At 53.1% G+C, this 27,535-nt stretch overlaps 1 protein-coding gene across 3 annotated transcripts; it reads left to right on the top strand.

Annotated features, from left to right (window-relative positions):
* Positions 1-926: 926 nt before the first annotated feature.
* On the top strand, positions 927-27,535 carry RDH13 (retinol dehydrogenase 13). 3 transcript variants are annotated; one of them, XM_033224421.1, is made up of 8 exons: positions 8,620-8,830; positions 12,725-12,843; positions 13,966-14,121; positions 22,715-22,819; positions 22,938-23,150; positions 23,971-24,072; positions 26,502-26,766; positions 26,823-27,535. In XM_033224421.1, exons 1-7 carry the CDS (start codon positions 8,766-8,768, stop codon positions 26,726-26,728), a joined length of 987 nt encoding a protein of 328 aa, XP_033080312.1. In that variant the 5' UTR covers positions 8,620-8,765; the 3' UTR covers positions 26,729-26,766; positions 26,823-27,535. The 3 variants fall into 3 exon arrangements, with proteins under 3 accessions (XP_033080313.1, XP_033080312.1, XP_033080311.1); XM_033224422.1 differs by lacking the exon at positions 8,620-8,830 and adding an exon at positions 927-1,126 and having other exon boundaries at positions 26,502-27,535; XM_033224420.1 differs by having other exon boundaries at positions 8,621-8,830; positions 26,502-27,535.

Here is a 27,535-nt window from a genome sequence, read left to right as displayed (position 1 = left end):
TGCACTAATGGAAGTGTGGCACAGGGCATATGTGTCCCCAGAGAAAGCCCTAATCCAGCTTTATGGGTGGTTGTATGAGGCACAGAAGCCTTTCTTGGTTAAGGGATAAATGGATGGGGTTTCAAAGGATGAATAGGAGTTTGCCAAGGACAATGAAGCAACGATTGACATTCTAAGCATTGGGAGTGTCCTATGCAAAATCCCAAAGTGACATAGTAGCAAATACTTAAGCACCTATGGTGTGCCAAGCATGCTTTATGTGCTGGAGATACAGAGGAGGAGGAGTCAGATGAAACCCCAGCCCTTGTGATATTGTCATCCTAGTGGGTGTGGTGGGGAGATAAACAAGTAGACACCTACATGAATAAGACTTTCAGGCCGGGCACGGTGGCTCAAGCCTGTAATCTCAGCACTTTGGGAGGCCGAGACAGGCGGATCACGAGGTCAGGAGATCAAGACCATCCTGGCTAACACTGTGAAATCCCGTCTCTACTAAAAAATACAAAAAACTAGCCGGGCGAGGTGGCAAGCGCCTGTAGTCCCAGCTACTCCGGAGGCTGAGACAGGAGAATGGTGTGAACCCGGGACGCGGAGCTTGCAGTGAGCTGAGATCCGGCCACTGCACTCCAGCCTGGGTGACAGAGTGAGACTCCATCTCAAAAAAAAAAAAAAAAAGACTTTCAGATTGTGGTAAACGCTGTAGAGGAAACGAAACAGAGGTGAAGGGACGGAGTGACTACGAGTAGGCAGGTGCGGCTGCTTCAGATAGGGTGGTCAGGGAAGGAGGCGGTTTTGACCTCAATTTCGAGAATGAGCCAGGAATGCGGAGAGGATTTCAGACAGAGGAAACTTAGGGAGGCTGGCGGGTTAAATGTGCAGGGGTGTGGCTGGCCGGAGGAAGTGAGGTGTGAGACGGTCACGTTGATGGTGACAGCAATGACCGTAGCAGCTGAGACGGTGGCTGAATGCTTATGCTAATGGGCTGGCCCAAGCCTGAGTCTCTAGACTTCCCAGCCTGCTTGAGGAAGGAAGGAAAACGCAGGCAGCTCTAAGTGTGGGATGAGGGAGGTCTCCTCGGCAGTCAGGAAGCCCAGGCGGGTCCCCTTCCCAGCGGAAAGGGGTTCGGGTAGGTTTTTCCTGGGTGTTCCTCTGAGACCAGCCAGCCCTGGTGAGGGTGCGGGGAGAGGCGCTTATGGCACAGGGAGGGTGGGTCTGGGAACCGGCCTGGCAGGAAGAGGAGGGAGACTTGCGGCGGCCCAGAGCTGTTTGCTCTCTGGGAGGGATCGTGGAGGGGCGGTTTGTGCTGCCCTTTCCTGAAACCGGAGGAGCCTGGCTCCTTCCCAGGTCTGTGGTGGATGGGTCGGGGAGGGGGTGGTGACGGGGATAGGACCGTCACCTATCAGACAGACTTGGACAGACTTGAGTTTGGATCCTGGGTTGGAGCCAGTGATTTCACTCTCAGCTCCTGAATATCAGGGTCTTTCTTTCTTTCTTTCTTTCTTTCTTCTTTCTTTCTTCTTTTCTTTCTTTCTTCTCTTCTCTCTCTTCTTCCTTCTTCTTCCTTCCTTCCTTCCTTCCTTCCTCCTTCCTTTCTCCCTCCTCCCTCCCTCTCTCCCTTCCTCCCTTCCTCCCTTCCTTCCTTCCTGGGGAGCCTCGCTCTGTCGCCCAGGCTGGAGTGCAGTGGCACCATTTCGGCTCACTGCAAGCTCCGCCTCCCTGGTTCACGCCATTCTCCTGCCTCAGCCTCCCGAGTAGCTGGGACTACAGGCTCCCACCACCACACCCGGCTAACTTTTTGTATTTTTAGTAGAGACGGGGTTTCACCGTGTTAGCCAGGATGGTCTCGATCTCCTGACCTCGTGATCCACCTGCCTCGGCCTCCCAACGTCCTGGGATGACAGGCTTGAGCCACCAGCCTCGTCTTATTTTTCTGAGACAGAATCTCGCTCTGTCGCCCAGGCTGGAGGGCAGAGGTGCGATCTCTGCTCACTGCAACCTCTGACTCCCGGGTTCAAGCGATTCTCCTGCCTCAGCCTTCCGAGTAGCTGGGACTACAGGCGTGAGCCACTATGCCAGCTGATTTTTTGGTACTTGTAGTAGAGACAGGGTTTCATGTTGGCTAGGCTGATTTCAAACTCCTGATCTCAAGTGATCCGCCTGCCTCGGCCTCCTAAAGTGTTAGGATTACAGGCGTGCACCACCATGCCCAGCCATGGGGGAGTTAAACTTATCTTACACTGCTGAGGCCTCGCAAGATGTGTGTAGGGAAGGAAAGTTGGGGGGAGAGGGAGAGACAAAGGAAAACAGGAAGACAGAGAGAGGGAGAAAGAGGAAGAGAGAGAGAAACAGAGAGGAAGAGAGAGAGGAAGGGGGAGAGAAAGAGATAGAGAGGAGACACAGCGGGGAGAGAAAGAGGGAGAGAGAGATGAGAGAGAGAGAAAGAGAGGAGATACAGAGGAGAGAGAGGAGAGAGGATGAGAGAGAGGAGAGAGAGAGGAGGGGGAGAGAAAGGGGGGGAGGAGAGAGAGAGAGAGGAGACACAGAGGAGGGGGAGAGAAAGAGGGAGAGAGAGGAGAGAGCGAGAGAGGAGGAGAACAGAGGAGGGGGAGAGAAAGGGGGAGAGAGAGAGAGAAGAGGGAGGAGAGAGAGAGGAGACAAGAGGAAGGGGAGAGAAAGAGGGGAAGAGAGAGAGAGAGGAGACACAGAGGAGGGGGAGAGAAGGGAGAGAGAGAGAGAGAGGGAGAGAGAGGAGACACAGAGGAGGGGGAGAGAAGGAGGGAGAGAGGAGAGAGAGAGGAGAGAGGGAGAGAGGAGAGAGGAGAACAGCGGGGGAGAGAAAGAGGGAGAGAGAGAGATGAGAGAGAGAGAGAGAAAGAGAGGAGACAGAGGAGAGAGAGAGAGAGATGAGAGAGATGAGAGAGAGAGGAGGGGGAGAGAAAGGGGGGGGAAGAGGGGAGAGAGAGAGAGGAGACACAGAGGAGGGGGAGAGAAAGGGGAGAGAGAGAGGAGAGAGGGGATGGGAGAGAGAGAGAGGGAGAGAGAGAGAGGAGACACAGAGGAAGGGGAGAGAAAGAGGGGAGAGAGAGAGAGAGAGATTAATGGCACCCAGCTATCAATCAGTGGCTCTAGTGCCGTGAGCCGGAAGGGAAGAATGGATACCGAGGAAGTTACTTGACTTTCCTTAGTGGGACAGTTCCTCCTTCTAGAACTGCCCTTCCTGTGTCCCCTGTGCTCCTCTCCAGTCCATACTCTACATCTCAGCCAGAAAAAAACAGCAATTCTAAAGCATGTATCTGCCCATGACCCTCCGTGGCTCAACACTCTTCAGTGGTACCCAGCACCCTCTGAGTCTATGCCAAGCTTCCTACCATGGCATTGGAGCCATGCTCTGGGTCCTTTACTGATGGCTCCTGCCTCATCCCTTCCACCCCCTCCCATACTGCATGCCAACCCAGGCAGGCAGCCCCTTCCCCCTCCCACAATAGCTCTCATGCATTCCTGTCCCCTGCCTTCTGCTTAAGCTGTTCCCACAGCCTGGAGTCTCCTTCCTGGCTGGAGGAAATCTTGCTGGCTCACATGGCCGTGATCCCCATCATTTCCTACAGAAAGCTTGCCCAGCTCTCCAACACAGGGGCCTTCTGCCCCTCCTGAGCCCTGAGTCCCCTCCATCTTAACTGGGAGGTCACCTGTTTGCGTGGTGTCTGCTCAGTTTGCAGGCAAGGCCACCAACATGCTCCTTTCCTGTCTTCTTTCCTTCCTACCATCCTCTCCTGTCCACCCTCTGCCCCTCCCTCCCTTCTTCTCTTCTTTCCTTCTAGTGATTGAGCCATGCCATGTGCTGCATGCAGTGAGGATGAATAAAATAAATAAACCTAGATCAATCATTCCAGTTACTACAGCCATATAACAAATTATTCTAAAACTCAGTGGCTTCAGACAAGGACCATATTTATTTTGCTCAAAAACCTACCATCTGCACAGGCCCTGGTGGAGGCAGCTTGTCTGTGTGCCCTTTGGTGATGGCTGGGGCCGGCAAGAAGCTGGGGAGCTGCTTGGGCTGGAAAGACACAAACGGCTGGAGTCTGGGACAACTGGAGCTCGTTGGCCCCTGTGCTTATCTCTGCACAGCTTCAGGACAGCTAAACTTACCTTACACTGCTGAGGCTTCTCAAGATGTATGTAGGGAGACAGAGTTGGGGGGAGAGGAAGAGAAAGAAGAAGAGAGAGAGGAAGAGAGAAGGAGAGAGGAAGACAGAGAGAAGGAGGGAGAGGGAGAGAGAGAAAAAAAGAGAGAGGGGAGAGACAAGAAGAGAGAGAGGAAGAAAGAAAGAGAGAGAGGAAGAGAGAAGGAGAGAGGAAGAGAAAAGGAGAGAGGAAGACAGAGAGAAGAACGGAGAGGGAGAGAGAGAGGAAGAAAGAGAGGAAAGAGAAAGAGAAAGGAAGGGAAAGACGTGTGTGTGAGAGAGAGAGGGAGAAAAGAGGAGAGAGACAGAGAAGACAGAGCAGAGAGAGAGGAAGAGAAAAAGGAGAGGGGGGAGAGAGAGAGGAGAGTTAGAGAAGAACAAGAAAGGAGAGAGAGAATGAGAATGAGAATTGGGTGCCATAAACCCTCTGATGGGGAAAGCAAAGGGCATTGTGGGAGAATCCTCTCAGCACCTGGGACAGCACCCAATGCTGACCAGCAACTTAACAACCAGGAAAATGGTAAAGGGGTGCCCAGCCCACCTGGAGTCCAAATAGATGTTCTAACTCTCTTGGGTGTGTCTGGGAATCAGGTAGGAGGTCTTCAGAGGAGGAATTTGCATGCGTTGTTCTCTTTATAATAACCATACTAACAGCCAGCAATGTTCTGGCACTTACCATGGATTAAGTCGTTGTTATGAATGACTTCATGTCATCCTTCCAAATTCAATGACAGGTAGCCGGGCACGGTGGCTCACATTTTGCAATTCCAGCACTTTGGGAGGCTGAGGCAGGTGGATCACCTGAGGTCCGGAGTTCGAAACCAGCCTAGCCAACACGGCAAAATCCCGTCTCTACTAAAAATACAAAAATTAGCTAGGCGTGTTGGCGAGCACCTGTAATCCCAGCTACTCATGAGGCTGAGGCAGGAGAATAGCTTGAACCCAGGAGGCAGAGGTTGCAGTGAGCTGAGACTGCGTCACTGCACTCCAGCCTGGGCATCGGAGCGAGACTCTCAAACAGGAGCTGGCAGACTATGGCCCACTGCTTATTTTTGAAAATAAAATTTTATGGGAACACAGCTATGCTCACTTGTTTTCATATCATCTATGACTGCTTCCCAGTTACTATGGCCGAGGAGGTGCAACTGTATGGGTCACAAGTCTGAAATTATTTACTATCTTGCTGTTTGTAGAAAAAGTTTGCTGATTCCTGTCCTGGAGGTCAGTGATATTAGGATTTCAGTTTACAGAAAAGGAGAAAAAGACATAGAGAAAAACAGTGTTTTGTTTTTTATTTCAAGGTTGAGAAAATGAGCATCTGAACCAATTGCCCGTGTTATTAAATTTAAACATTTATTATTATTATTTTTGAGACAGGGTCTTGCTCTGTCACCCAGGCTGGGGTGCAGTGGCACAATCACAGCTCATCATAGCCTTGACCTCCTGGGCTCAAGCAATCCTCCCACCTCAGCCTCCCAAGTAGCTGAGGCTGCAGATGCATGCCACCAAACCTGCTAATTTTTGTATTTTTTGTAGAGATAAGGTTTTGCCGTGTTGTCCAAGCTGGTCTCAAACTTCTGGGCTCATGCTATTCTACACTTTGGCCTCTGAAAGTGCTGGGATTACCACCACCATGCCCAGCCTAAAATTTTTACTTTTAGTTGTGCAACATGGTTGCACAAAAGACCTTCAGGTCTTTTTATTATTTTGCAAACAAACTCTGTATCTATTTAAAAACAGCTTCCCCCGGCCGGGCGCGGTGGCTCAAGCCTGTAATCCCAGCACTTTGGGAGGCCGAGGCGGGTGGATCACGAGGTCAGGAGATCGAGACCATCCTGGCGAACATGGTGAAACCCTATCTCTACTAAAAAATACAAAAAACTAGCTGGGCCAGGTGGTGGGCGCCTGTAGTCCCAGCTACTCAGGAGGCTGAGGCAGGAGAATGGTGTAAACCCCAGAGGAGGAGCTTGCAGTGAGCTGAGATCCGGCCACTGCACTCCAGCCTGGGCGACAGAGCAAGACTCTGTCTCAAAAAAAAAAAAAAAAGCTTCCCGGCCAGGTGTAGTGGCTCACTCCTGCAATCCCAGCACTTTGGGAGGCTCAGGCAGGTCGATCACCTGAAGACAGGAGCTCGAGACTAGCCTGGCCAACATGGTGAAACCTCATCTCTACTAAAAATACAAAAATTAGCTGGGCTTAGTGGTGGGTACCTGTAATCCCAGCAACTCAGGAGGCTGAGGTAGGAGAATGGCTTGAACCCGGGAGGCAGATGTTGCAGTGAGCCAAGATCATGCCACTGCACTCTAGCCTGGGGACAGAGTAAGACTCCGTCTCAAATACAACAACAACAACAACAGCAACAACAGCTTTCGGGCTGGTGCAGTGACTCATGCCTGTAATCCCAGCACTTTGGGAGGGTGAGTCAGGTGGATCACCTGAGGTCAGGAGTTTGAGACCATCCTGGCCAACATGGTGAAACCCCATCTCTACTAAAAATACAAAAATTAGCTGGGCGTGGTGGCGCACGCCTGTAGCCCCAGCTATTCGGGAGGCTGAGGCAGGAGAATTGCTTGAACCCAGGAGGCGGAGGTTGCAGTGAGCCAAGATCACGCCACTGCACTCCAGCCTGGGCGACGCAGTGAGACTGTCTCTCAAAAAACGAAACAAAACCAAACCAAAAAAACACAAATCCTGCGACTTCCCAGTCTCATCTCCTCCAGCCCCTGGCAGCCACCACTCTATTTTCTGTCTCTATGAATTTGACTCCTCCAAGTGCCTCATGTAAGTGAAATTATACAGCATTTGTCATCGTGTAACTGGTTTAATACGTTTGAGATGGTGAGAGCTTAAGGTCTACAGGACTAAGGTGTGTTTTTGTTTTGTTTTTGTTTTTTTTTTTTGACAGAGTTTCACTCTGTCGCCAGGCTGAAATGCAGTAAGGCGATCTCGGCTCACTGCAACCTCTGCCTCCTGAGTTCGAGTGATTCTCCTGCCTCAGCCTCCTGAATAGCTGGGACTACAGGTGAGCGCCACCACACCCGGCTAATTTTTGTATTTTTAGTAGAGACAGGGTTTCACCATGTTGGCCAGGATGGTCTCGATCTCCTGACCTCATGATCCGTCCACCTCCGCCTCCCAAAGTGCTGGGATTACAGGCGTGAGCCACTGCACCGGGCCATGGACTAAGGTCTTAACATAGCTCTTCCTGCCTGTGTAATCTCCATTATGGCAGGACTCATATAAGAAGATGACAGTTCATCTGATGCGGAAGAAAACTTACTCCTAGTTAGAGTGACTTGGGTTGAATTCTTCCCTGTTCCCAGCAGTGTCTGCTCCTGGAGTCTCAGGCACTGTCAGGGGTAGGAGGTGGTGATCAGATATGCTCGCTCTGAGCAGTGCAAGCGGAAGCAGGTGCCCAGAGGTGCATCCCAGTTTGGTGGGGGTGATAAACATGGACAGGTAAGTGCAGGAGTGTCTGCAATACTCAATCTAAGAAAGGTAGTGCCGGCAGAGTTCAGGGAAGATATCTCTGTGCAGAGCCAGACATGGGGATGAGATTCTGAGAATCTGGAAATTAATCAGGCCACCAGCCCCTCCTCCCTCAGAGTCAGGAGTCCAGGCACCTGTCCCTCCTCCCTGGGACCTAGAAGTCCATGCCCCCGGCCCCTCCTCCCTTGGACCCAGGAGTCCAGGCCCCCAGCCCCTCCTCCCTCAGACCCAGGAGTCCAGGCCCCTAGCTGCCTTCTCCCGCAGGACCCCAGGAGCTTGGGTACCTGCAGGCTACTAGATCCTTGTTTCTGTGCATGGAAATTCTCAAATTATCCCCAAAAGTCTATGAAGAAGGTAAACACACATTTCCAGATGAAAGAATAGGCTGATATATTTGAAAGACACGGGCCGGGCGGTGGCTCAAGCCTGTAATCCCAGCACTTTGGGAGGCGAGAATTGGATCCGAGGTAAGAGATCGAGGACCATCCTGGCTAACACGGCGAAACCCCGTCTTACTAAAAAATAGAAAAAACTAGCCGGGCGAGTTGGCAGGCGCCTGTAGTCCCAGCTACTCGGGAGGCTGAGGCGGAGAATGGCGTAAACCCGGAGGCGGAGCTTGAGTGAGTGAGATCCGGCCATGCAAGTGGACCGCGAGACTCCGTCTCAAAAAAAAAAAAAAAAAAAAAAAAAAAAATGAAAGACACAGGGTCACAGTCTGGATTGACAATGGTGGGATTCGAACCTGTTTCACGCCAGAGCTGTGTCGCGCTTTACATGGTGCGGCAAGTATGACGTCATTCGAACAAACCATAGGCCCCGCCCCCTGACGTAGCCACGCCCATAGGCTCCTGAAACCACCTCTCCCAGCTGTGACAGCGCTCAGGACCGTGCTCATAGGTCCCGCCCCTGGGATCCCCGCCCCCTCCGCCCGCGCCCCGCCCCTCGCAGCCCAGTTCCGGAACCCGCGGGCCCCGCCGCGCGTGCGCCTCCGCACGTGGGAGGCTGCGCCGCGGGCTCTTCCTTGGAGGGGCCGGGGCGGCTAGTGTGCAGCCAGCTCCGCTTCGACCCCCCGACCCCTGTCCCCGGCCCGGCATGAGCCGCTACCTGCTGCCGCTGTCGGTGCTGGGCACAGTAGCAGGCGCCGCCGTGCTGCTCAAGTGAGTATCTTCTAGCCCCGCGTGCACGGTCAAGGCAGGCCTCCCGCGCGGGAGCAGGGAAGGCGGCGGAGACCCCTGCCCCTCGCTCCCGGGTCCAGCCCCGGCAGCTCTCGACCGGCAGTGCCTGCCCCGAGTGGGGCAAACCTGCGCTCTGGCAGGCCAGGTCACCGGCCCAAGGTCACTCGGAGGGAAGGGCGAACCTGGGCCCTCGTAAATGTTGCTTTCCTTCCAGACTTTTAAACTCTTTATTTTATTGTATTATTTATTTGTTCGTTTGTTTTTAAAGGCAGAATCTGGCTCTGGCGCCCAGCCTGGAGTGCAGTGGCGCGATCTTGGCTCACTGCAGCCTTGACCTCCTGGGCTCAGGTGATCCTCCCACCTGAGCGTCCCCAGGAGCTGAGACCACAGGTGCGCCACCACGCCCGGCTAATTTTTGTTTTTTTAGTAGAGACGGGGTTTTGCCATGTTGGCCCGGCTGGTCTCAAACACCTGCGCCTCAGGTGATCCGCCCGCCTCGGCCTCCCAAAGTGCAGGGATTACAGACTTGAGCCACCTTCCCGGCCTTCTTAATTTAAACTTACTTAAAAATTAGCCTCGGTGGCTGGTGGACACTGTATTGCATGGTGCCCTTCTCTCCTGTGGGTGCAGTGCTGTTTACCTGCTCAGCCTCCTGTTGCTGGACACTGGCTTGTTTCCAGCATTAGCCTCTGTGGGACATGGGTGTGGTGGGCAGAGTCATGGCTCCACAGAGGGGTCCACGTCCTAATCCTCGGAACGTGTGAGTACTTTACCTCAGGTGTCAGAGGTTCTTGCTGATGTGTTAAGTGAAGGATCCTTTTTTTGAGACGAAGTTTTGCTCTTGTTGCCCAGGCTAGAGCGCTATGGCGCGACCTTGGCTCACCACAGACTCCGCCTCCCGGGTTCAAGCAGTTCTCCGGCCTCAACCTCCTGAGTAGCTGGGATTACAGGCATGTGCCACCACGCCTGGCTAATTTCTTTTTATTTTTTTTTGAGACGGAGTCTCGCTCGGTCGCCCGGGCTGGAGTGCAGTGGCGCGATCTCGGCTCACTGCAAGCTCTGCCTCCTGGGTTCACGCCATTCTTCTGCCTCAGCATCCCGAGTAACTGGGACTACAGGCGCCCGCCACCATGCCTGGCTAATTTTTTGTATTTTTAGTAGAGATGGAGTTTCACTGTGTTAGCCAGGATGGTCTCCATCTCCTGACCTCGTGATCTGCCTGCCTCGGCCTGCTAAAGTGCTGGGATTACAGGCGTGAGCCACCGTGCCCAGCGCCTGGCTAATTTTGTATTTTCCATGAGATTTCTCCATGTTGGTCAGGCTGGTCTCCAACTCCTGACCACAGGTGATCTGCCCACCTCGGCCTCCCAAAGTGCTGGCTACAGGCATGAGCCGCTGTGGTCAGCCAAGTGAAGGATCTTATGATTATCATGTAGTCTTTTTTTTTTTTTTTTTGAGACAAGGTCTCTCTGTCCCCCAGGCTGGAGTGCAGTCATGCTGTCACAGCTCACTGCAGCCTCAGCCTCCCTGGGCTCACGTGATCCTCCCACCTCAGCCTCCTGAGTAGCTGAGTCTATAGGCGCGCACCACCAAACCCTGCTAATTTTTGTATTTTTAGTAGAGATGGGGTGTCAGCGTGTTGGCCATGGCTGGTCTTGAACTCCTTACCTCAAGTGATCCTCCTGTCTTTGCCCCCCCAAAGTGCTGGGATTACATGTGTGAGGCACTGTGCCAGGCCTGCCTTGTAGTCTTCTAGGGTCCTTATAAGAGGGAGCAGAAGGCTCAGTCCGAGGGGAGATGCAAGATAAGAGAGGTTGTCAGGTGCGGTGGCTCACCCCTGTAATTGCAGCACTTTGGGAGGCCAAGGCAGGCGGATTACAAGGTCAGGAGTTTGAGACCAGCCTGACCAACGTGGTAAAACTCGGTCTCTACTAAAAATACAAAATAAATTAGCCGGGCGTGGTGGCACGTGCCTGTAATCCCAGCCACTCAGGAGGCTGAGGCAGGAGAATCGCTTGAACTGGGAGGTGGAGGTTACAGTGAGCTGAGATCATGCCACTGCACTCCAGCCTGGGCTACAGAGTGAGACTCTGCCTCAAAAAAAATAAAAAATAAAAAAGGCTGGGCGCGGTGGCTCAAGCCTGTAATCCCAGCACTTGGGAGGCCAAGGCAGGCGGATTACAAGGTCAGGAGTTTGAGACCAGCCTGACCAACGTGGTAAAACTCGGTCTCTACTAAAAATACAAAATAAATTAGCCGGGCGTGGTGGCACGTGCCTGTAATCCCAGCCACTCAGGAGGCTGAGGCAGGAGAATCGCTTGAACCTGGGAGGTGGAGGTTACAGTGAGCTGAGATCATGCCACTGCACTCCAGCCTGGGCTACAGAGTGAGACTCTGCCTCAAAAAAAATAAAAAATAAAAAAGGCTGGGCGCGGTGGCTCAAGCCTGTAATCCCAGCACTTTGGGAGGCTGAGACGGGCGGATCACGAGGTCAGGAGATCGAGACCATCCTGGCTAACACGGTGAAACCCCGTCTCTACTAAAAAATACAAAAAACTAGCCGGGCGAGGTGGCAGGCGCCTGTAGTCCCAGCTACTCGGGAGGCTGGAGAATGGCGTGAACCCGGGAGGCGGAGCTTGCAGTGAGCTGAGATCCGGCCACTGCACTCCAGCCTGGGCGACAGAGCGAGACTCCGTCTCAAAAAAATAATAATAATAAAATTAAATTAAAAAAATAAATAAATAAAGGAGAGGTTCCAGTGATTATGCAGTTTGAAGGTGGAGGCGGGGCCGAGAGTGGAGGAATGTGGTGATTTGTAGGAGCTGGAAACGGATTCTCCCCAGAGCCTCCAGAAGGAACCTGACTCTGCCAACACCTTGATTCATTCCAGTGAGATGTATTTTGGACTCTTGACCTAAAGAACTGTAGGAGGATGCACTTACGTGGTTTTAAGCCACTCAGTTTGTGGTAATGTGTACAGCAGCCACGGGAATCTCATGCAATGGGCATTTTAAATTTAAATTAAAATTTTTTTGAGACGGCATCTTACCCTGTTGCCCAGGCTGGCGCCTTTTGACTCACTGCAATCCCCGCCTTCCAGGTTCAAGCAATTTTTGTGCCTCAGCAATTCTCGTGCCCCCGAGTAGCTGGATTACAGGTGTGCACCACCATGCCTGGCCACTTTTTGTATTTTTAGTAGCGATGGGGGTCTCCCCATGTTTACCAGGCTGGACTCGAACTCCTAACCTCAAGTGACCTGCCCCCCCCGCCCCCCACTTTGGCTTCCCAAAGTGCTGGGATTACAGGTGCGAGCCACCTCACCCAGCTGGGAATCTCATGCAGTGGGCATTTATAAAATAATGACTGTCGCCACGCATGGTGGCTCACGCCTGTAATCCTAGCACTTTGGGAGACCAAGGTGGGTGGATCACGAGGTCAGGAGATCGAGACCATCCTGGCTAACACAGTGAAACCCCGTCTCTACTAAAAATACAAAAAATCAGCCAGGCGTGGTGGCGGGCGCCTGTAGTCAGTCCCAGCTACTCGGGAGGCTGAGGCAGGAGAATGGCGTGAACCCGGGAGGCGGAGCTTGCAGTGAGCCGAGATCGCGCCACTGCACTCCAGCCTGGGCGACAGACACAGACTCCGTCTGAATAAAAAAAAGACTGTCACTTGCTGAATGCGTTCCACACACCAGACACTGGGTGGAGGCGTTTCTGGAGAACAGGACAGAGATCCCGTGGTGTGATGTGCTGATGTCTGTTTCAGTTGGGGGACGTGAGTGAGCTCAGACGGGTTGGCCTGAGATCACTCAGTCAGGGGCACGTGGAGTGAGAGTTGGCAGACGGGACTGACCATGCCGCTTCTCACCCTCAGGGACTATGTCACCGGTGGGGCTTGTCCCAGCAAGGCCACCATCCCTGGGAAGACGGTCATCGTGACGGGCGCCAACACAGGCATCGGGAAGCAGACCGCCTTGGAACTGGCCAAGAGAGGTAAAATCTCCCCTGCTTTGGCTCTCAGAGAGATATTTGCACATCCATGCTCATTGCAGCATTATTCACAGTCCGAAAGTGGAAGCAAGCCAGGCACCCATCCACAGATGAACAGAGAAACAGAATGTGGGCTCTGTAGATGGTGGTATATGATTCAGCCTTAAAAACGAAGGGCATTCTGGCTGGGCGTGGTGGCTCACGCCTGCAATCTCAGCACTTTGGGAGGCTAAGGCGGATGGATCAGCAGGTCAGGAGTTCGAGACCAGCCTAACCAACATGGTGAAACCCCATCTCTACTAAAAATACAAAAATTAGCCAGGCATGGTAGTGGGTGGCTGTCATCCCAAGCTATCCGAGAGGCTGAGGCAGGAGAATCACTTGAACCCGGGAGGCAGAGGTTACAGTGAGCCGAGATCGCACCACTGCACTGCAGCCTGGGCAACAGAGCGGGACTCCATCTTCAAAACAAAGCAAAACAAAACAAAACAAAAAGTAAGCAAAACAAAACAAAAAGTAAGGTCATTGAAACAGATCAAACCTTGAGGACATTCTACAAAGTGAAATAAGTCAGTCGACAGAAGAGCAAATACTGTATGATTCCACTTATAGGAGCTACCTAGAGTTAAATTCATAGAGAAGTTTGAATGGTGGCTTGCCAGGGCTTGGGAGGGGAGGGGAGAATGGGGAGTTAATTGTTTAATGGGCACAGAAGTTTAGTTTGGGAAGACGAAACAGTTTGAGAAATAGGTGGTTGTAATGGTTGCACAACATTAGAAATTATTATTACTCTTTTTTTTGAGAGGGAGTTTTGCTCTTGTCGCCCAGGCTGGAGTACAGTGGCGTGACCTCAGCTCACTGCAACCTCCACCTCCTGGGTTCAAGTGATTCTCCTGCCTCAGCCTCCCGAGTGGCTGGGACTACAGGCGTGTGGCACCACAACCAGCTAATTTTGTATTTTTAGTAGATACGGGGTTTCTCCATTGTTGGCCTCGTCTTGAACTCGTGACCTCAAGTGATCCACCCGCCTTGGCCTCCCAAAGTGCTGGGATTACAGGCGTGAGCCACCGTGCCCGGCCAGGCGTGGATGATTATTCTAAATCTTTTTCCATCCTGGGTTTTCAGGAGGCAACATCATCCTGGCCTGCCGAGACATGGAGAAATGTGAGGCGGCGGCAAAGGACATCCGCGGGCAGACTCTCAACCACCACGTCAATGCCCGGCACCTGGACTTGGCTTCCCTCAAGTCCATCCGAGAGTTTGCAGCGAAGATCATTGAAGGTAGGAGGAGAACGCTGGCCGTGTGGGATGAGGACTGGGAGAGGCGGCTCCCAGGGCCAGGCTCTGAGGAGTGAATGAAGCAAGCAAACTTTAGAGCAGAGTTTTGGCAAACCATGGGCTAGGGGCCAAATCCAGTTGCTGCCTTTTTTTGTACAGCCTGCAAGCAATGACTTTACTTATTCATTTATTTATTATTATATTTTTTTGAGACAGAGTCTCACTCTGTCGGCCAGGCTGGAGTGCAACGGCATGATCTCGGCTCACTGTAACCTCTGCCTCCTGGCTTCAAGCACAGAGCCTCCTGAGTAGCTGGGATTAAGGTGCCGGTGACCACACCCTGCTAATTTTTTATTTTTAGTAGAGACGGGGTTTCACCACGTTAGCCACGCTGGTCTCGAACTCCTGACCTCAGGTGATCCACCTGCCTCAGCCTCCCAAAGTGCTGGGATTACAGGCGTGAGCCACTGTGCCCGGCCTGAATAATTAGTTTGTTTGAGACAGGGTCTGTCTCTGGCACCCAGGCTAGAGTGCAGTGGCGCAAACACAGCTCCCTGCAGCCTTGACCTCCTGGACTCAAGTGATCCTCCTGCCTCAGACTCCTGAGTAGCTGGGGCTATGGAAGCACATCACTGCATCTGGCTAATTTTTTCTTTTTTTTTTTTGAGACAGGGTCTTGCTCTGTCACCCAGGCTGGAGTGCAGTGGTGCAATCATGGCTCATTGCAGTCTTAGTCTGCTGGGCTCAAGTGATCCTCCCACTTCCAAGTAGCTGGGAGTATAGGCTTATGCCACCACACAGAGTAATTATTTTATATATATATATATATTTTTTTTTTTTTGTAGAGCTGGGGTTTCACCCTGTTGCTCAGGCTGGTCTCAAACTCCTGGGCTCAAGTGATCCACCCGCCTTGGCCTCCCACAGTGCTGGGATTACAGACTTGAGCCACCGCGCCTGACCTTATTAAGTATTTATTGATCAAGTACCTCCCCCACCATGGTTAAATAAATTTGTGTTAGTTATGGGACATTTATAAAATACTGCAGTGTAGCGAAGACAGAACTGGCCGAGTGCAGTGGCTCATGCCTGTAATCCCAGCACTTTGGGAGGCTGAGGTGGGTGGATCACTTGAGGTCAGGAGTTCGACACCAGCCTGGCCAACATGGTAAAACCCTGTTTCTACTAAAAATACAAAAATTAGCTGGGCGTGGTGGTGCACACCTGTAATCCCAGCTTCTTGGGAGGCTGAGGCAGGAGAATGGTGTGAACCCGGGAAGCGGAGGTTGCAGTGAGCCAAGATCACGCCACTGCACTCCAGCCTGGGTGACAGAGCAAGACTCTGTCTCAAAAAAAAAAAAAAAAAAAAAGACAGAACTAAACACCTTTGATCTGCACCAACCCCAGGATAATCACTGTTAAAGTTTTGATGGGTTTCTTTCCAGTCTTGTTTCTAATTGGTTTGTGTGTGTGAATTTATATATTTTCATGTAAGACTGGGACCACACTCTAGCTTTTCTATTCTTGTTCATCTTTAAATAGACTCAAGAATACATTAAAATTATTTATTGTTTAGTTGACAGGTACACTTGTATATATTACGTACAACATGATGTACATTGTATACATTGTAGAATTACTAAATCAAGCTAATTAACATATGCATTACTTCAAATACTTACCTGTTTTTGTGGTGACCACATTTACAATCTCTTCTCTTAGGATTGCATGAGCTCAGGAGTTAGAGACCAGCGTAGGAAGCATAGTGAGACCTTGTGTGTACCAAAGGTTAAAAAAAAAAAATTAGCTGGGCATCCTGGCATGTGCCTATAGCCCCAGCTACTCAGGAGGCTGAGGCAGGAGGATCGCTGGAGCCTGAGAGTTCAAGGCTGCAGGGAGCCATGTTTGTGCCACTGCACTCTAGCCTGGACGACAGAGCAAGACCTGGCCTCTTAGCAATTTTTTTTTTTTTTTTTTTTTCTGAGATGGAGTCTTGCTCTGTCACCCAGGCTGGAGTGCAGTGACGCGATCTCAGCTCACTGCAACCTCCGCCTCCTGGGTTCAAGCGATTTTCCTACCTGAGCCTCCCAAGACTATAGGCGTGTGCCACCATGGCTGGCTCATTTCTGTATTTTTAGTAGAGACGGGGTTTCACTATGTTGGCCAGGCTGGTCTTGAACTCCTGACCTTGTGATCCCTGCGCCTCGGCCTCCCAAAGTGCTGGGATTACGGGTGTGAGCCACCGTGCCTGGCCGCTTGTTTCTTCTTCTTTTTTTTTTTTTTTGAGACAGAGTCTCGCTCTGCCCCCAGGCTGGAGTGCAGTGGCGCGATCTCAGCTCACTGCAAGCTCCGCCTCCCGGGTTCACGCCATTCTCCTGCCTCAGCCTCCCGAGTAGCTGGGACTACAGGCGCCCGCAACCTCGCCCAGCTAATTTGTTTTTGTATTTTTAGTAGAGACGGGGTTTCACCGTGTTAGCCAGGATGGTTTCGATCTCCTGACCTCGTGATTTGCCCGTCTCGGCCTCCCAAAGTGCTGGGATTACAGGCTTGTGCCACCGCGCCCGGACTCTTTTTTTTTTTTTTGAGACTCTCTCATTCTGTCGCCCAGGCTGGAGCGCAGTGGCCGATCTCGGCTCACTGCAAGCTCCGCCTCCCGGGTTTATGCCATTCTCCTGCCTCAGTCTCCCGAGTAGCTGGGACTACAGGCGCCCGCCACTACTCCCGGCTAATTTTTTGTATTTTAAGTAGAGACGGAGTTTCACCGTGTTAGCCAGGATGGTCTCGATCTCCTGACCTCGTGATCCGCCCGCCTCGGCCTCCCAAAGTGCTGGGATTCCAGGCAGGAGCCCTTGTTTCTTTTCTAGTCTGGCACTGAAAGGGCCAAAGCTTTCTTGTTCAGAGTCAATGTGCCCCACTCAGTAAATGGGTACTCAGGAAATGAACAAGGAAAGGGGGAGTTGTGGGACCTCATTTATTTAGCAAAGGTGATCTCAGACCTGACCAGGTGCTGGAGATGTGAGGTGAACCAGAGCTGTCCTTGTGCCACTCATAGCCATAGGGAGGCAGGTGCAGGTTTCTTCATTCATTCATTCATTCATATTGAGCCCCTGCTGTGCCCTTGGGGATCAAGAGCCGGCACTGTTGTGGAGCAGGTGAGAGGCGCTATGGTGAGATCACAAAGAACAGTGAGAACAGTCTCAGAGGTGGATGAATATTTATTAAGCACCTGCTGTGTACCAGGTACAGCACTGTCGCCTTCATGCACACCGTCTGAGGCAGTCCCGCCCGGGGCGCCTCTCATCCTGTCTCTGGCTTGTAGAGACAGGTGTCCAGAGCACTGAGGTCCCTGAGACAGTGCAGGGCCTTGTGGACAGTAAGGACCCAGGCTGGATACACCTGGGCAGGTGGTGCCTCCTTTCTTAGCCACACGTTCCTCTTCCGGGAAATGGAATAATAATTCCTTCTATTTTCTGGGATTCTCTATAGAGGATGAAGTAAAGCTGTATCTGTGACATTTTTAGCAAATCAAGTACCAGCTTCTTGGTGTTTTCCTAAGATCAACAGCCAGGAATAAAGATATCAGTGGATTTAAAAATAGTGAAGATGGTGCATTTTATGTCGTGTGTATTCTACCACGTTTGGGCAGGCCAGGTGCGAGGGTTCACGCCTGTGATCCCGGCACTTTGGGAGACAAGTTTTGGGAAGATCACCGTTTGTGAGCTGACACTCTGACAAAGCTGGAAGCCGTGGCTCTTTCCAGTGCCAGACTAGAAAGAATGCAAAGCAGGCCGGGCGCGGTGGCTCAAGCCTGTAATCCCAGCACTTTGGGAGGCCGAGACGGGCGGATCACGAGGTCAGGAGATCGAGACCATCCTGGCTAACATGGTGAAACCCCGTCTCTACTAAAAAATACAAAAAAAACTAGCCGGGCGACATGGCGGGCGCCTGTAGTCCCAGCTGCTTGGGAGGCTGAGGCAGGAGAATGGCGTAAACCCAGGAGGCGGAGCTTGCAGTGAGCTGAGACCCGGCCACTGCACTCCAGCCTGGGCGGCAGAGCGAGACTCCGTCTCAAAAAAAAAAAAAAAAAAAAAAAAAAAAAAAAAGAAAGAATGCAAAGCAAAGAGCCCTAGGAAGTACCCACAGCCTTGTTTATCAGGGAGTTTGAGATCAGCCTGGGCAACATAGCAAGACCTCATCTCTACAAAAAATAAAAAACAATTAGGTAGGCATGATGGGCGCAGTGGCTCACGCCTGTAATCCCAGCACTTTGGGAGGCTGAGGTGGGCAGATCATGAGGTCAGGAGATCGAGACACCATCCTGGCTAACATGGTGAAACCCCATCTCTACTAAAAAATACAAAAAAATTAACCGGGCGAGGTGGCGGGCGCCTGTAGTCCCAGCTACTCGGGAGGCTGAGGCAGGAGAATGGCCTGAACCTGGGAGGCGGAGCTTGCAGTGAGCTGAGATTGCGCCACAGCACTCCAGCCTGGGCGACAGAGCCAGACTCCATCTCAAAAAACAAAACAAAAAAACAAAAAACAATTAGGCGTGATGGTGTGCACCTGTAGTCCCAACTACTCGGGAGGCTGAGGTGGGAAGATTGCTTGAGCCTGGGAGGTTGAGGCTACAGTGAGTTTGTTTTTTTTTTTTTTTTGAGACGGAGTTTTGCTCTCGTTGCCCAGGCTGGTGCAATGGCGTGAACTCGGCTCACTACAACCTCCGCCTCCTGGGTTCAAGTGATTCTCCTGCCTCAACCTTCCAAGTAGCTGGGATGACAGGCATGCGCCACCATGCCTGGCTAATTTTGTATTTTTAATAGAGACGGCGTTTCTTCATGTTGGTCAGGCTGGTCTCGAACTCCTGACCTCAGGTGATCCGCCTGCCTCGGCCTCCCAAAGTGCTGGGATTACAGACGTGAACCACCACGCCTGGCCTGCAGTGAGTTTTGATTGTAACACTGCACTCGGGGTGAGACCCTGTGTCCAAAAAAAAAAAAGGTTGAGGCAGTTCCCAGATAAACAAAACAACAGGCCAGGCACTGTGGCCCATGCCTGTAATCCCAGCACTTTGGGAGGCCAAGGTGGGTGGATTGCTTGAGCTCAGAAGTTCGAGATCAGCCTGGGCAACACAGCCAAACCCCATTTCTACAAAAAATTTTAAAAGTGGTTGCTTGTGGTGTCGGGTGCCTGTGGTTTCAGCGGTGTGGAAGGCTGAGGTGGGAGGATCGTTTGAGCCCTGGCAGTGGAGGTTGCAGTGAGCGGAGATCGCGCCACTGCACTCCAGCCTGGGCCACTGAGTGAGATTCCCTCTCATAAAAAGAAAAAAAAAAACAGGCTGGGTGTGGTGGCTCACACCTGTAATCCCAGCACTTTGGGAGGTGGAGGTGGGTGGATCACGAGGTTAAGAATTCAAGACCAGCCTGACTAAGATGGTGAAACCCCATCTCTACTAAAAATGCAAAGATTAGCCAGGCATGGTGGCAGGCACCTGTAATCCCAGTACTCGGGAGGCTGAGGCAGGAGAATCACTTGAACCCAGGCTGTAGAGGTTGCAGTGAACCTAGATCACACCATGGCACTCCAGCCTGGGTGGCAGAGTGAGACTTCATCTCAAAAAAAAAAGAATAAACCAAAACAACAGAAGCCGGCGGCACTCCTGGGTGCCCAGCTGTGAGTGGAGTCTCCCTGCTCCCGCCTTGGGGCCTCCTCACCCACGCTGTGCCTGCTGCCTGCATTCCCCTTCCCTGGGTCTCTGCACGTGCGCCCCGCCTCATTTTCCTGGTCCCAGCTTCAGCTCCTGAGAGGGGCCTGCTGTCAGCTTCCACACAGCTCTGTTCCGGGTAGATTCTCTCCCGAGTGGAAGCGGCTCGCAGCTGCACTGGAACGTGCGGTCTACGCGGACGGGGCCTCGGCTGTGCTGTACACCCTGTATTTCCAGTGCCCAGTAATAGATGCTTAGAAAATACTTACCGAATGAGTAACTATACAGTTGTACCAGGCAGGTGATGTTATTTATTTATTTTTTTTTACGAGGAGTAAACTGCGTCACAGAGAAGCGACGTGACTTGGCCAGGGTTAGGCAGCTGGTCTGGGTGGAGCCAGGGTTTGAACTCGTCTCGTCTGTCCTCCTCCGGAGCTCGTATTCATGACGGGTGTGCTGCAACCCCAACCCCTCCTCCTCACACAGAAAACGAGACGGTGTCTCGGTGTGGTACGCACTGGACACCTAATTCATGATCCCCGCTGAAAGCCACTTCGGAGGCCGGGCGCGGTGGCTCACGCCTGTAATCCCAGCACTTTGGGAGGCCAAGGCAGGCGGATCATGAGGTCAGGAGATCGAGACCATCCTGGCTAACACGGTGAAATCTCGTCTCTACTAAAAATACAAAAAAACTAGCTGGTCGTGGTGGTGGGCGCCTGTAGTCCCAGCTACTCGGGAGGCTGAGGCGGGAGAGTGGCGTGAACCCAGGAGGCAGAATTTGCAGTGAGCCGAGATCGCCCACTGCACTCTAGCCTGGGCGACAGGGGGAGACTCCATCTCAAAAAAAAAAAAAACAAAAAACCAAAAAAAGAAAACCACTTCAGGAGCATTATGAATTCCATCGTGTGCCCCACCCTCAAAGATAGGTTGGGATCCTGACCCCCTGTCCCTCAGCATGTGACTTCATTTAGAGGTGGGTGTTTACAGAGGTCCTCAAGTTAAAATGAGGTCATTAGGGTGGGCCCTAATCCAGTGACTGGTGTCCTTATTAAAAGGGGAAATTTCCACACAGAAACAGACGTGCCAGCCGGGCACGGTGTCGTGTGCCTGTGGCCCCAACTACTTGGGAGGCTGAGGCAAGAAGATTGCTTGAGCCTGGGAGGTTGAGGCTGCAGTGAGCAGTGATTACACCACTGTACTCCAGCGTGGGTGTCAGAGAAAGACCCTGTCTCAAAGAAATATAAAAAATAGACCGAGTGCGGTGGCTCATGCCTGCAATCCCAGCACTTTGGGAGGCCAAGGCAGGTGGATCACAAGGTCGGGAGTTTGAGACTAGCCTGGCCAACATGGTGAAACCCCGTCTCTACTAAAGATACAAAAAATTAGCTGGGTGTGGTGGCGGATGCCTGTAGTCCAGCTACCCGGGAGGCTGAGACAGGAGAATTGTTTGAACCCGGGAGGTGGAAGTTGTGGTGAGCTGAGATCGCGCCATTGCACTCTAGCTTGGGCGACAAGAATGAAACTCCACCTCCAAAAAAAAATAGGCCGCAGTGAAATCGCAGCACTTTGGGAGGCCAAGGCAGGAGGATTGCTTGAGGCCAAAAGTTTGAGACCAGCCTGGGCAACATAGTGAGACCATGTCTGAAAAAAAGTATATATATGCACATAAAATTTAAAAAGGAAAGAAAAAAGAGCGAGAGAGCTCCAAAGGGAAGAGGAAGGGAGAAGGGAGAGAGGAGACGGTCACCTGTGAGCCAAGGAGAGAGGCCAGAACAGATTCTCCCTGAGGGCCCTCAGAGGGAACCAGCCCTGCCCACACCTTGATCTGGGACTTCCAGCCTCTGGGACTGTGATTTTTTTTTTTCTTTTTTTTTTTTTTTTTTGAGATGGAGTCTCGCTCTTGTTGCCCAGGCTGCAGTGTAGTGGTGCGATCTCTGCTCACTGCAGCCTCTGCCTCCTGGTTTCAAGCGATTCTGCTGCCTCAGCCTCCTGAGTAGCTGGCACAACAGGTGCCCGCCACCACGCCCGGCTAATTTTGTATTTTTAGTAGAGACGCAGTTTCTCCATGTTGGTCAGGCTGGTCTCAAACTCCTGACCTCAGGTGATCCGCTCACCTCGGCCTCCCAAAGTGCTGGGATTACAGACGTGAGCCACTGCACCCGGCCAGGTCTGTGAGATTTTAAACCACCTGTCTGTGGCACTTTGTTATGGAACCCGAGCCGAGCGATATAGGGAGAAAGGCCCTGTGGTTCAGCGCATTTTACAGCTGAGGAAACTGAGGCTGCAGTCTCCATCTGTGTGCCCTGTTTGTGCGAGTGAGGTGGCAGGCTTGGGAATGAAACCGCACTTGCAAACCTGCAGTGCCGGGGCTCGCACCGGTAACCCCGTTTGGCCTTGGGGCTCCTGCAGGAAAGAGTCCTAAGGCTTAGATGGAGGGGGTGTGAGTGTCCTGGGCCTGCTGTAACGAGGCACCTCAAACCCAGTGGCTTACACCCTCAGACCCGCATTCCCTCACAGGTCCACAGCTGGCAGTCTGAATCACGGTGTCCCTGTGGCTGTGATCCTGTGAGACAGGCGGTAATCCTCCCAGTCTCTTCCACTTCCAGTGGGGGCGCCCACACTCATCTTGGAGCTGCGCCTCTCTGGTCTCCGCTTCCGTCCACACGTGGCCTTCTCCCCGTGTGTCTCTGTCTCTGTTTTCCCTTCCTATAAGGACACCAGTCACTGGATTAGGGCTCACCCTAATGACCTCTTCCTGACGTGGCCACTTCAGCACAGACCCTGTTTCCGGCACAGGCCATGTTCACGGGTCCCGGGAGCACAGGAACGTTTCTACTGCTGCCTCAGGCTGGGGTCTGTCCTCACCCTGATGTCTCCTTCCCCACCCCTCTGTTCCAGAGGAGGAGCGAGTGGACATTCTAATCAACAACGCAGGCGTGATGCGGTGCCCCCACTGGACCACCGAGGACGGCTTCGAGATGCAGTTTGGCGTTAACCACCTGGGTGAGGCCTGGGCAGGGGGCTGCCCCGTGGGCTCAAGCGATCCTCCCCCGTTGTCCTCCCAAAGTGCTGGGATTTTAGGCGTGAGCCAAAAGTGACCTTTTTGTCATCCTTAATCCAGGTCACTTTCTCTTGACGAACTTGCTGCTGGACAAGCTGAAAGCCTCAGCCCCTTCGCGGATCATCAACCTCTCGTCCTTGGCCCATGTTGCTGGGCACATAGACTTTGATGACTTGAACTGGCAGACGAGGAAGTATAACACCAAAGCTGCCTACTGCCAGAGCAAGCTGGCCATCGTCCTCTTCACCAAGGAGCTGAGCCGGCGGCTGCAAGGTGCGGGACGCTAGGCTCGGCCTCCCTCTTGCTTTACTCTGAGCCTAGCGCAGCCCTTCTAGGCTGATGGGAGGCCAAGCTGTGGCTCCACAACAGAATCCGTGAAAGCAGAGCACAGGGACCACCCTGCCCCCTTCTGGTGCCTGAAGCAGACATCACTAATCGATCATTCTTCTGATGATTGTCTGTTCATCCCAGGTGGTCTAGTCTGCCTGGATCAGGTGTCCCTCCCTGCTGCTGTTGGGCAGGCAGCTCAGCCTTTTGGCTCCAGCCAGTGAGTCTCAACCAGGGGCAGTTGTGGCCCACAGTTGTCAATGCCTGGAAACAACAGTGATCACAGCTGGGTGGGGGAGAGATTGCTCTGGGCATCTGGAGGGTCAAGGCCCGGATGTTGCTCAATGTCCTACAGCACACAGGACGGCCCCTCACTCCTCCCGATCCACAGCGTCCATAGTGCTGAGGTTGAGGAATCTGTGCCGGGCCTTTGCTTCTGAAAGATGGTCTGTGGACCAGCAGTGCCAGCCCCAGTGGGAGCTGGTCAGAGTTACAGTATCTTAGATCTCACCCTCACCCAGCGATTTGGACTCCCAGGGTGAGCTCAGCGTTCTGGGTTTATCAAGCCCTCCAGGAAAGGTCGGCTCCCAGCAGCCATGTGGCAGAGCCGCCCTGCAAGATAAGATGACTTCACTAAGATTTCAGAGAAGAGGGACGATGGGGTTTGAGTGTAGGAAGCGCCTGGAAGCAGCACAGCTGGGTGTGGGCTGCCACAGCCTTCCAGGTGACGCTGAACCTCTCCCTCAGTCTTCTGTTTCTTCCCCAGGCTCTGATGTGACCGTCAACGCCCTGCACCCCGGCGTGGCCAGGACAGAGCTGGGCAGACACACGGGCATCCATGGCTCCACCTTCTCCAGCACCACGCTCGGTGAGTCCCCTCCCAGCCTGGGGTCTCCACGCTGAGCCCTCCACCCCTGCTTTCTCAGCCCAGAGCCCAGGACCCTCCCTCAGAGACGGTCCCTGGGGCCTCATGCCTGCTCCTCGTCTGTGTCTTCTGAGGCACAGGATGGGTCCTTTTCCTCTGTCGACCTGGCCTGCCAACCTCTAACAGCCTCAAGAAGCAGGCAGAGCCCCACTGGCCGATGAGAAAACCGTGTCTCAGAGGAAGAGGCCATGGAGCTGACTCCTGGAGTCAGGCTGTGCTCAGGGTAACTCCAGCTTCACCGCAAACCAGCCGTGCCTCCTGGGGAAGTGCCGTTACCTCTCTGAGCCTGTGTCTTCATCTGCAGAGTGGAGGCCATAACAGGACTCACCTCACAGGCACTGGGTTAGACAAGACCTTCCTTTTTTTTTTTTTGAGACGGAGTCTTGCTCTGTCGCCCGGGCTGGAGTGCAGTGGCTAGTTTTCAGCTCACTGCAAGCTCTGCCTCCTGGGTTTACGCCATTCTCCTGCCTCAGCCTCCCGAGTAGCTGGGACTACAGGCGCCCGCCACCTCGCCCGGCTAGTTTTTTGTATTTTTTAGTAGAGACGGGGTTTCACCGTGTTAGCCAGGATGGTCTCGATCTCCTGACCTCGTGATCCGCCCACCTCGGCCTCCCAAAGTGCTGGGATTACAGGCTTGAGCCACCGCGCCCGGCCGACAAGACCTTCCTTAAAAGGGCCAGCACAGTGCCCCGTCCAGAGAACAGGCGGAATAAACAGTTGGAGCTTTATTTACTTATTTTTGAGATGAAGTCTTGCTCTGTCACCCAGGCTTGACTACAATGGCACGATGTTGACTCACTGCAACTTCCACCTCCTAGGTTCAAGCGATTCTCCTGTCTCCAAGTAGCTGGGATTACAGGTGCACACCACCACGCCCAGCTAATTTTGGTATTTTTAGTAGAGGTGGGGTTTCACCATATTGGTCAGGCTGGTCTCGAACTCCTGACCTCAGGTGATCCACCTGCCTCAGCCTCCCAAAGTGCTGAGATGACAGGTGTGAGCCACCATCCCCAGCCAGTTCAAGCTTTATAACTAGTGTTTATAATCCTGAAAAACATGGAGTGGGTGAAGTGGTTGGTATCAGGAATCTTAACTTGGCCAGGCTAATAGCGACGCCTGGAATCCCAGCACTTTGGGAGGCTGTGGCAGGTGGATCACCTCAGGTCAGGAGTTCGAGACCAGCCTGGCCACCATGGTGAAACCCCATCTCTATTAAAAATACAAAAATTAAGGCTGGGCGCCATGGCTCACACCTCTAATCCCAGCACTTTGGGAGGCCGAGGCGGGCAGATCACCTGAGGTTGGGGGTTTGAGACCAGCCTGACCAACGTGGAGAAACCCTGTCTCTACTAAAAATACAAAATTAGCTGGGCGTGGTGGTGCATGCCTGTAATCCCAGCTACTCGGGAGGCTGAGGCGGGAGAATTGCTTGAACCCGGGATGCGGAGGTTGTGGTGAGCTGAGATCATGCCATTGCACTCCAGCCTAGGCAACAAGAGTGAAACTCTGTCTCAAAAAAAAAAAAAAAATTTAGCTGGGCATGGTGGCGGGTGCCTGAAGTCCCAGTTATTCGGGAGGCTGAGGCAGGAGAATTGCTTGAGGCGGAGGTTACAGTGAGCTAAGATCGCGCCACTGCACTCCAGCCTGTGTGACAGAGCGAGACACCAGGTCCCAATCAATCAATCAATCAATCAATACATACATACATACATACATAAATAATTTTTTTTTTTTTTTTTGAGACGGAATTTTGCTCGTCACCCAGGCTGGAGTGCAATGGCACAATCTCGGCTCACTCTAACCTCCGCCTCCCAGGTTCAAGGGATTCTCCTGCCTCAGCCTCCCAAGCAGCTGGGATTACAGGCACCCGCCACCACACTCAGCTAATTTTTGTATTTTTATTAGAAATGGGGTTTCATCATGTTGGCCAGGCTGGTCTGCAACTCCTGACACCAGGTGATCCGCCCGCCTTGGCCTCCCAATGTGCTGGGATTACAGGCCTGAGCCACCTTGCCTGGCCAAAAAAAAAAAATTCTTAACCTGAGACTGGTGCTAGGTGCATTTAATAAGTTATTTAAGGAGAAATGGGGTAGGGTGAGGACTGGGGCTAACCAAGAGGAGGAGAGCTTCCATTCTCCCGGACAAAGCCAGGAGGGCTCCTTGGGGCAGGCAGCTTCTGGTCTGATCCCTGGTCTGGAGGGATTAGCCTGGGCAGTACCAGCCTGGGCAGTGCCAGGGAAGGGAACTGCAGATGGAGGCGGCCAAGGGGAACGGGCTGGAGGAGGGTTCTGGAGCTCCCTGACGGGGGAGTGGGGCGTCCTCACTTCTGTCTGAGCGTGTGTGGACTGAATGCCCTGTGTGTCTGATTCCAGGGCCCATCTTCTGGCTGCTGGTCAAGAGCCCCCAGCTGGCCGCCCAGCCCACCACATACCTGGCCGTGGCAGAGGAACTGGCAGATGTTTCCGGAAAGTATTTCGATGGACTCAAAGAGAAGGCCCCGGCGCCCGAGGCTGAGGATGAGGAGGTGGCCCGGAGGCTTTGGGCTGAAAGCGCCCGCCTGGTGGGCTTAGAGGCTCCCTCTGTGAGGGAGCAGATTTGAAAGCCAGGATGGAGCCGCAAGACCGAGGGCCGCTGTCTGCCATGCCCGTGGCTTCCTGGCACCCCCTGAGCTGGGAGACGGACAACCGCTGACCGCCATGCCCGCAGCTGCTTCTAGGGGGCGGTGCTGGCACCACCTGAGCGGGGAGACCCAGGACTGCCGGCCCCCATGCCCCCAGCTGCTTCTAGGGGGCGGTGCTGGCCGCAGTGGACTGGCCTGCAGGTGACCACTGCCCTGGGGTCTGGCTGGTCCTATGTGCTCCGCTGCCAGCAGGGGAGCGGGGCCCTCTGATGCTTCCCCTGGGAATGTAAACTGGCAATGGCCGAGGAGGAACAGGCTCCGTGCACTTGTGGGCCATGTCAGGACAGCCTGCAGTGCCTGTGGGGGAGGGCTCCAAGGTGCTCCACAAAGAGCATGGGCAAGCTGTCTGGCACTCGGATTCTTGGGTACCTGTGGGACCTTGTGCATGCAGAGGTCCTCTGTGAGCCTTGGTTTCTTCAGCGCTGAGGTGCTCCGAATAACCGCCGCCTCCGTGACGGTGTGGTGCGGCGAGCTGTTGTCTGTCCACTGTGTGGCTGTGCACAGCCCCTGCCAGGGGGGTTTGCTGAGGGCTTCCTGTGCCGGAGCCCGGCCAGAGAGCAGGTGCAGGTATCATCCCGAGTTCAGGCTCTGCACGGCATGGAGTGGGAACCCCACCAGCTGCTGCGACAGGACCTGGGAGTGCCTGGGGCTCCCACCTTCCTATCAGTTCTCAGGGTAGTCCGAACTGCAGACTCTCAAACTTGCTCACTAAAAAAAAAAAAAAAA

Source organism: Trachypithecus francoisi, unplaced genomic scaffold, assembly GCF_009764315.1.
Source record: "Trachypithecus francoisi isolate TF-2019V2 unplaced genomic scaffold, Tfra_2.0 Lachesis_group12, whole genome shotgun sequence".
In the NCBI taxonomy this organism is placed as follows: Eukaryota; Metazoa; Chordata; class Mammalia; order Primates; family Cercopithecidae; genus Trachypithecus; species Trachypithecus francoisi.
The sequence above is the reverse complement of the archived record's forward strand: the minus strand, read 5'-3'. Positions and strand labels throughout refer to the sequence as shown.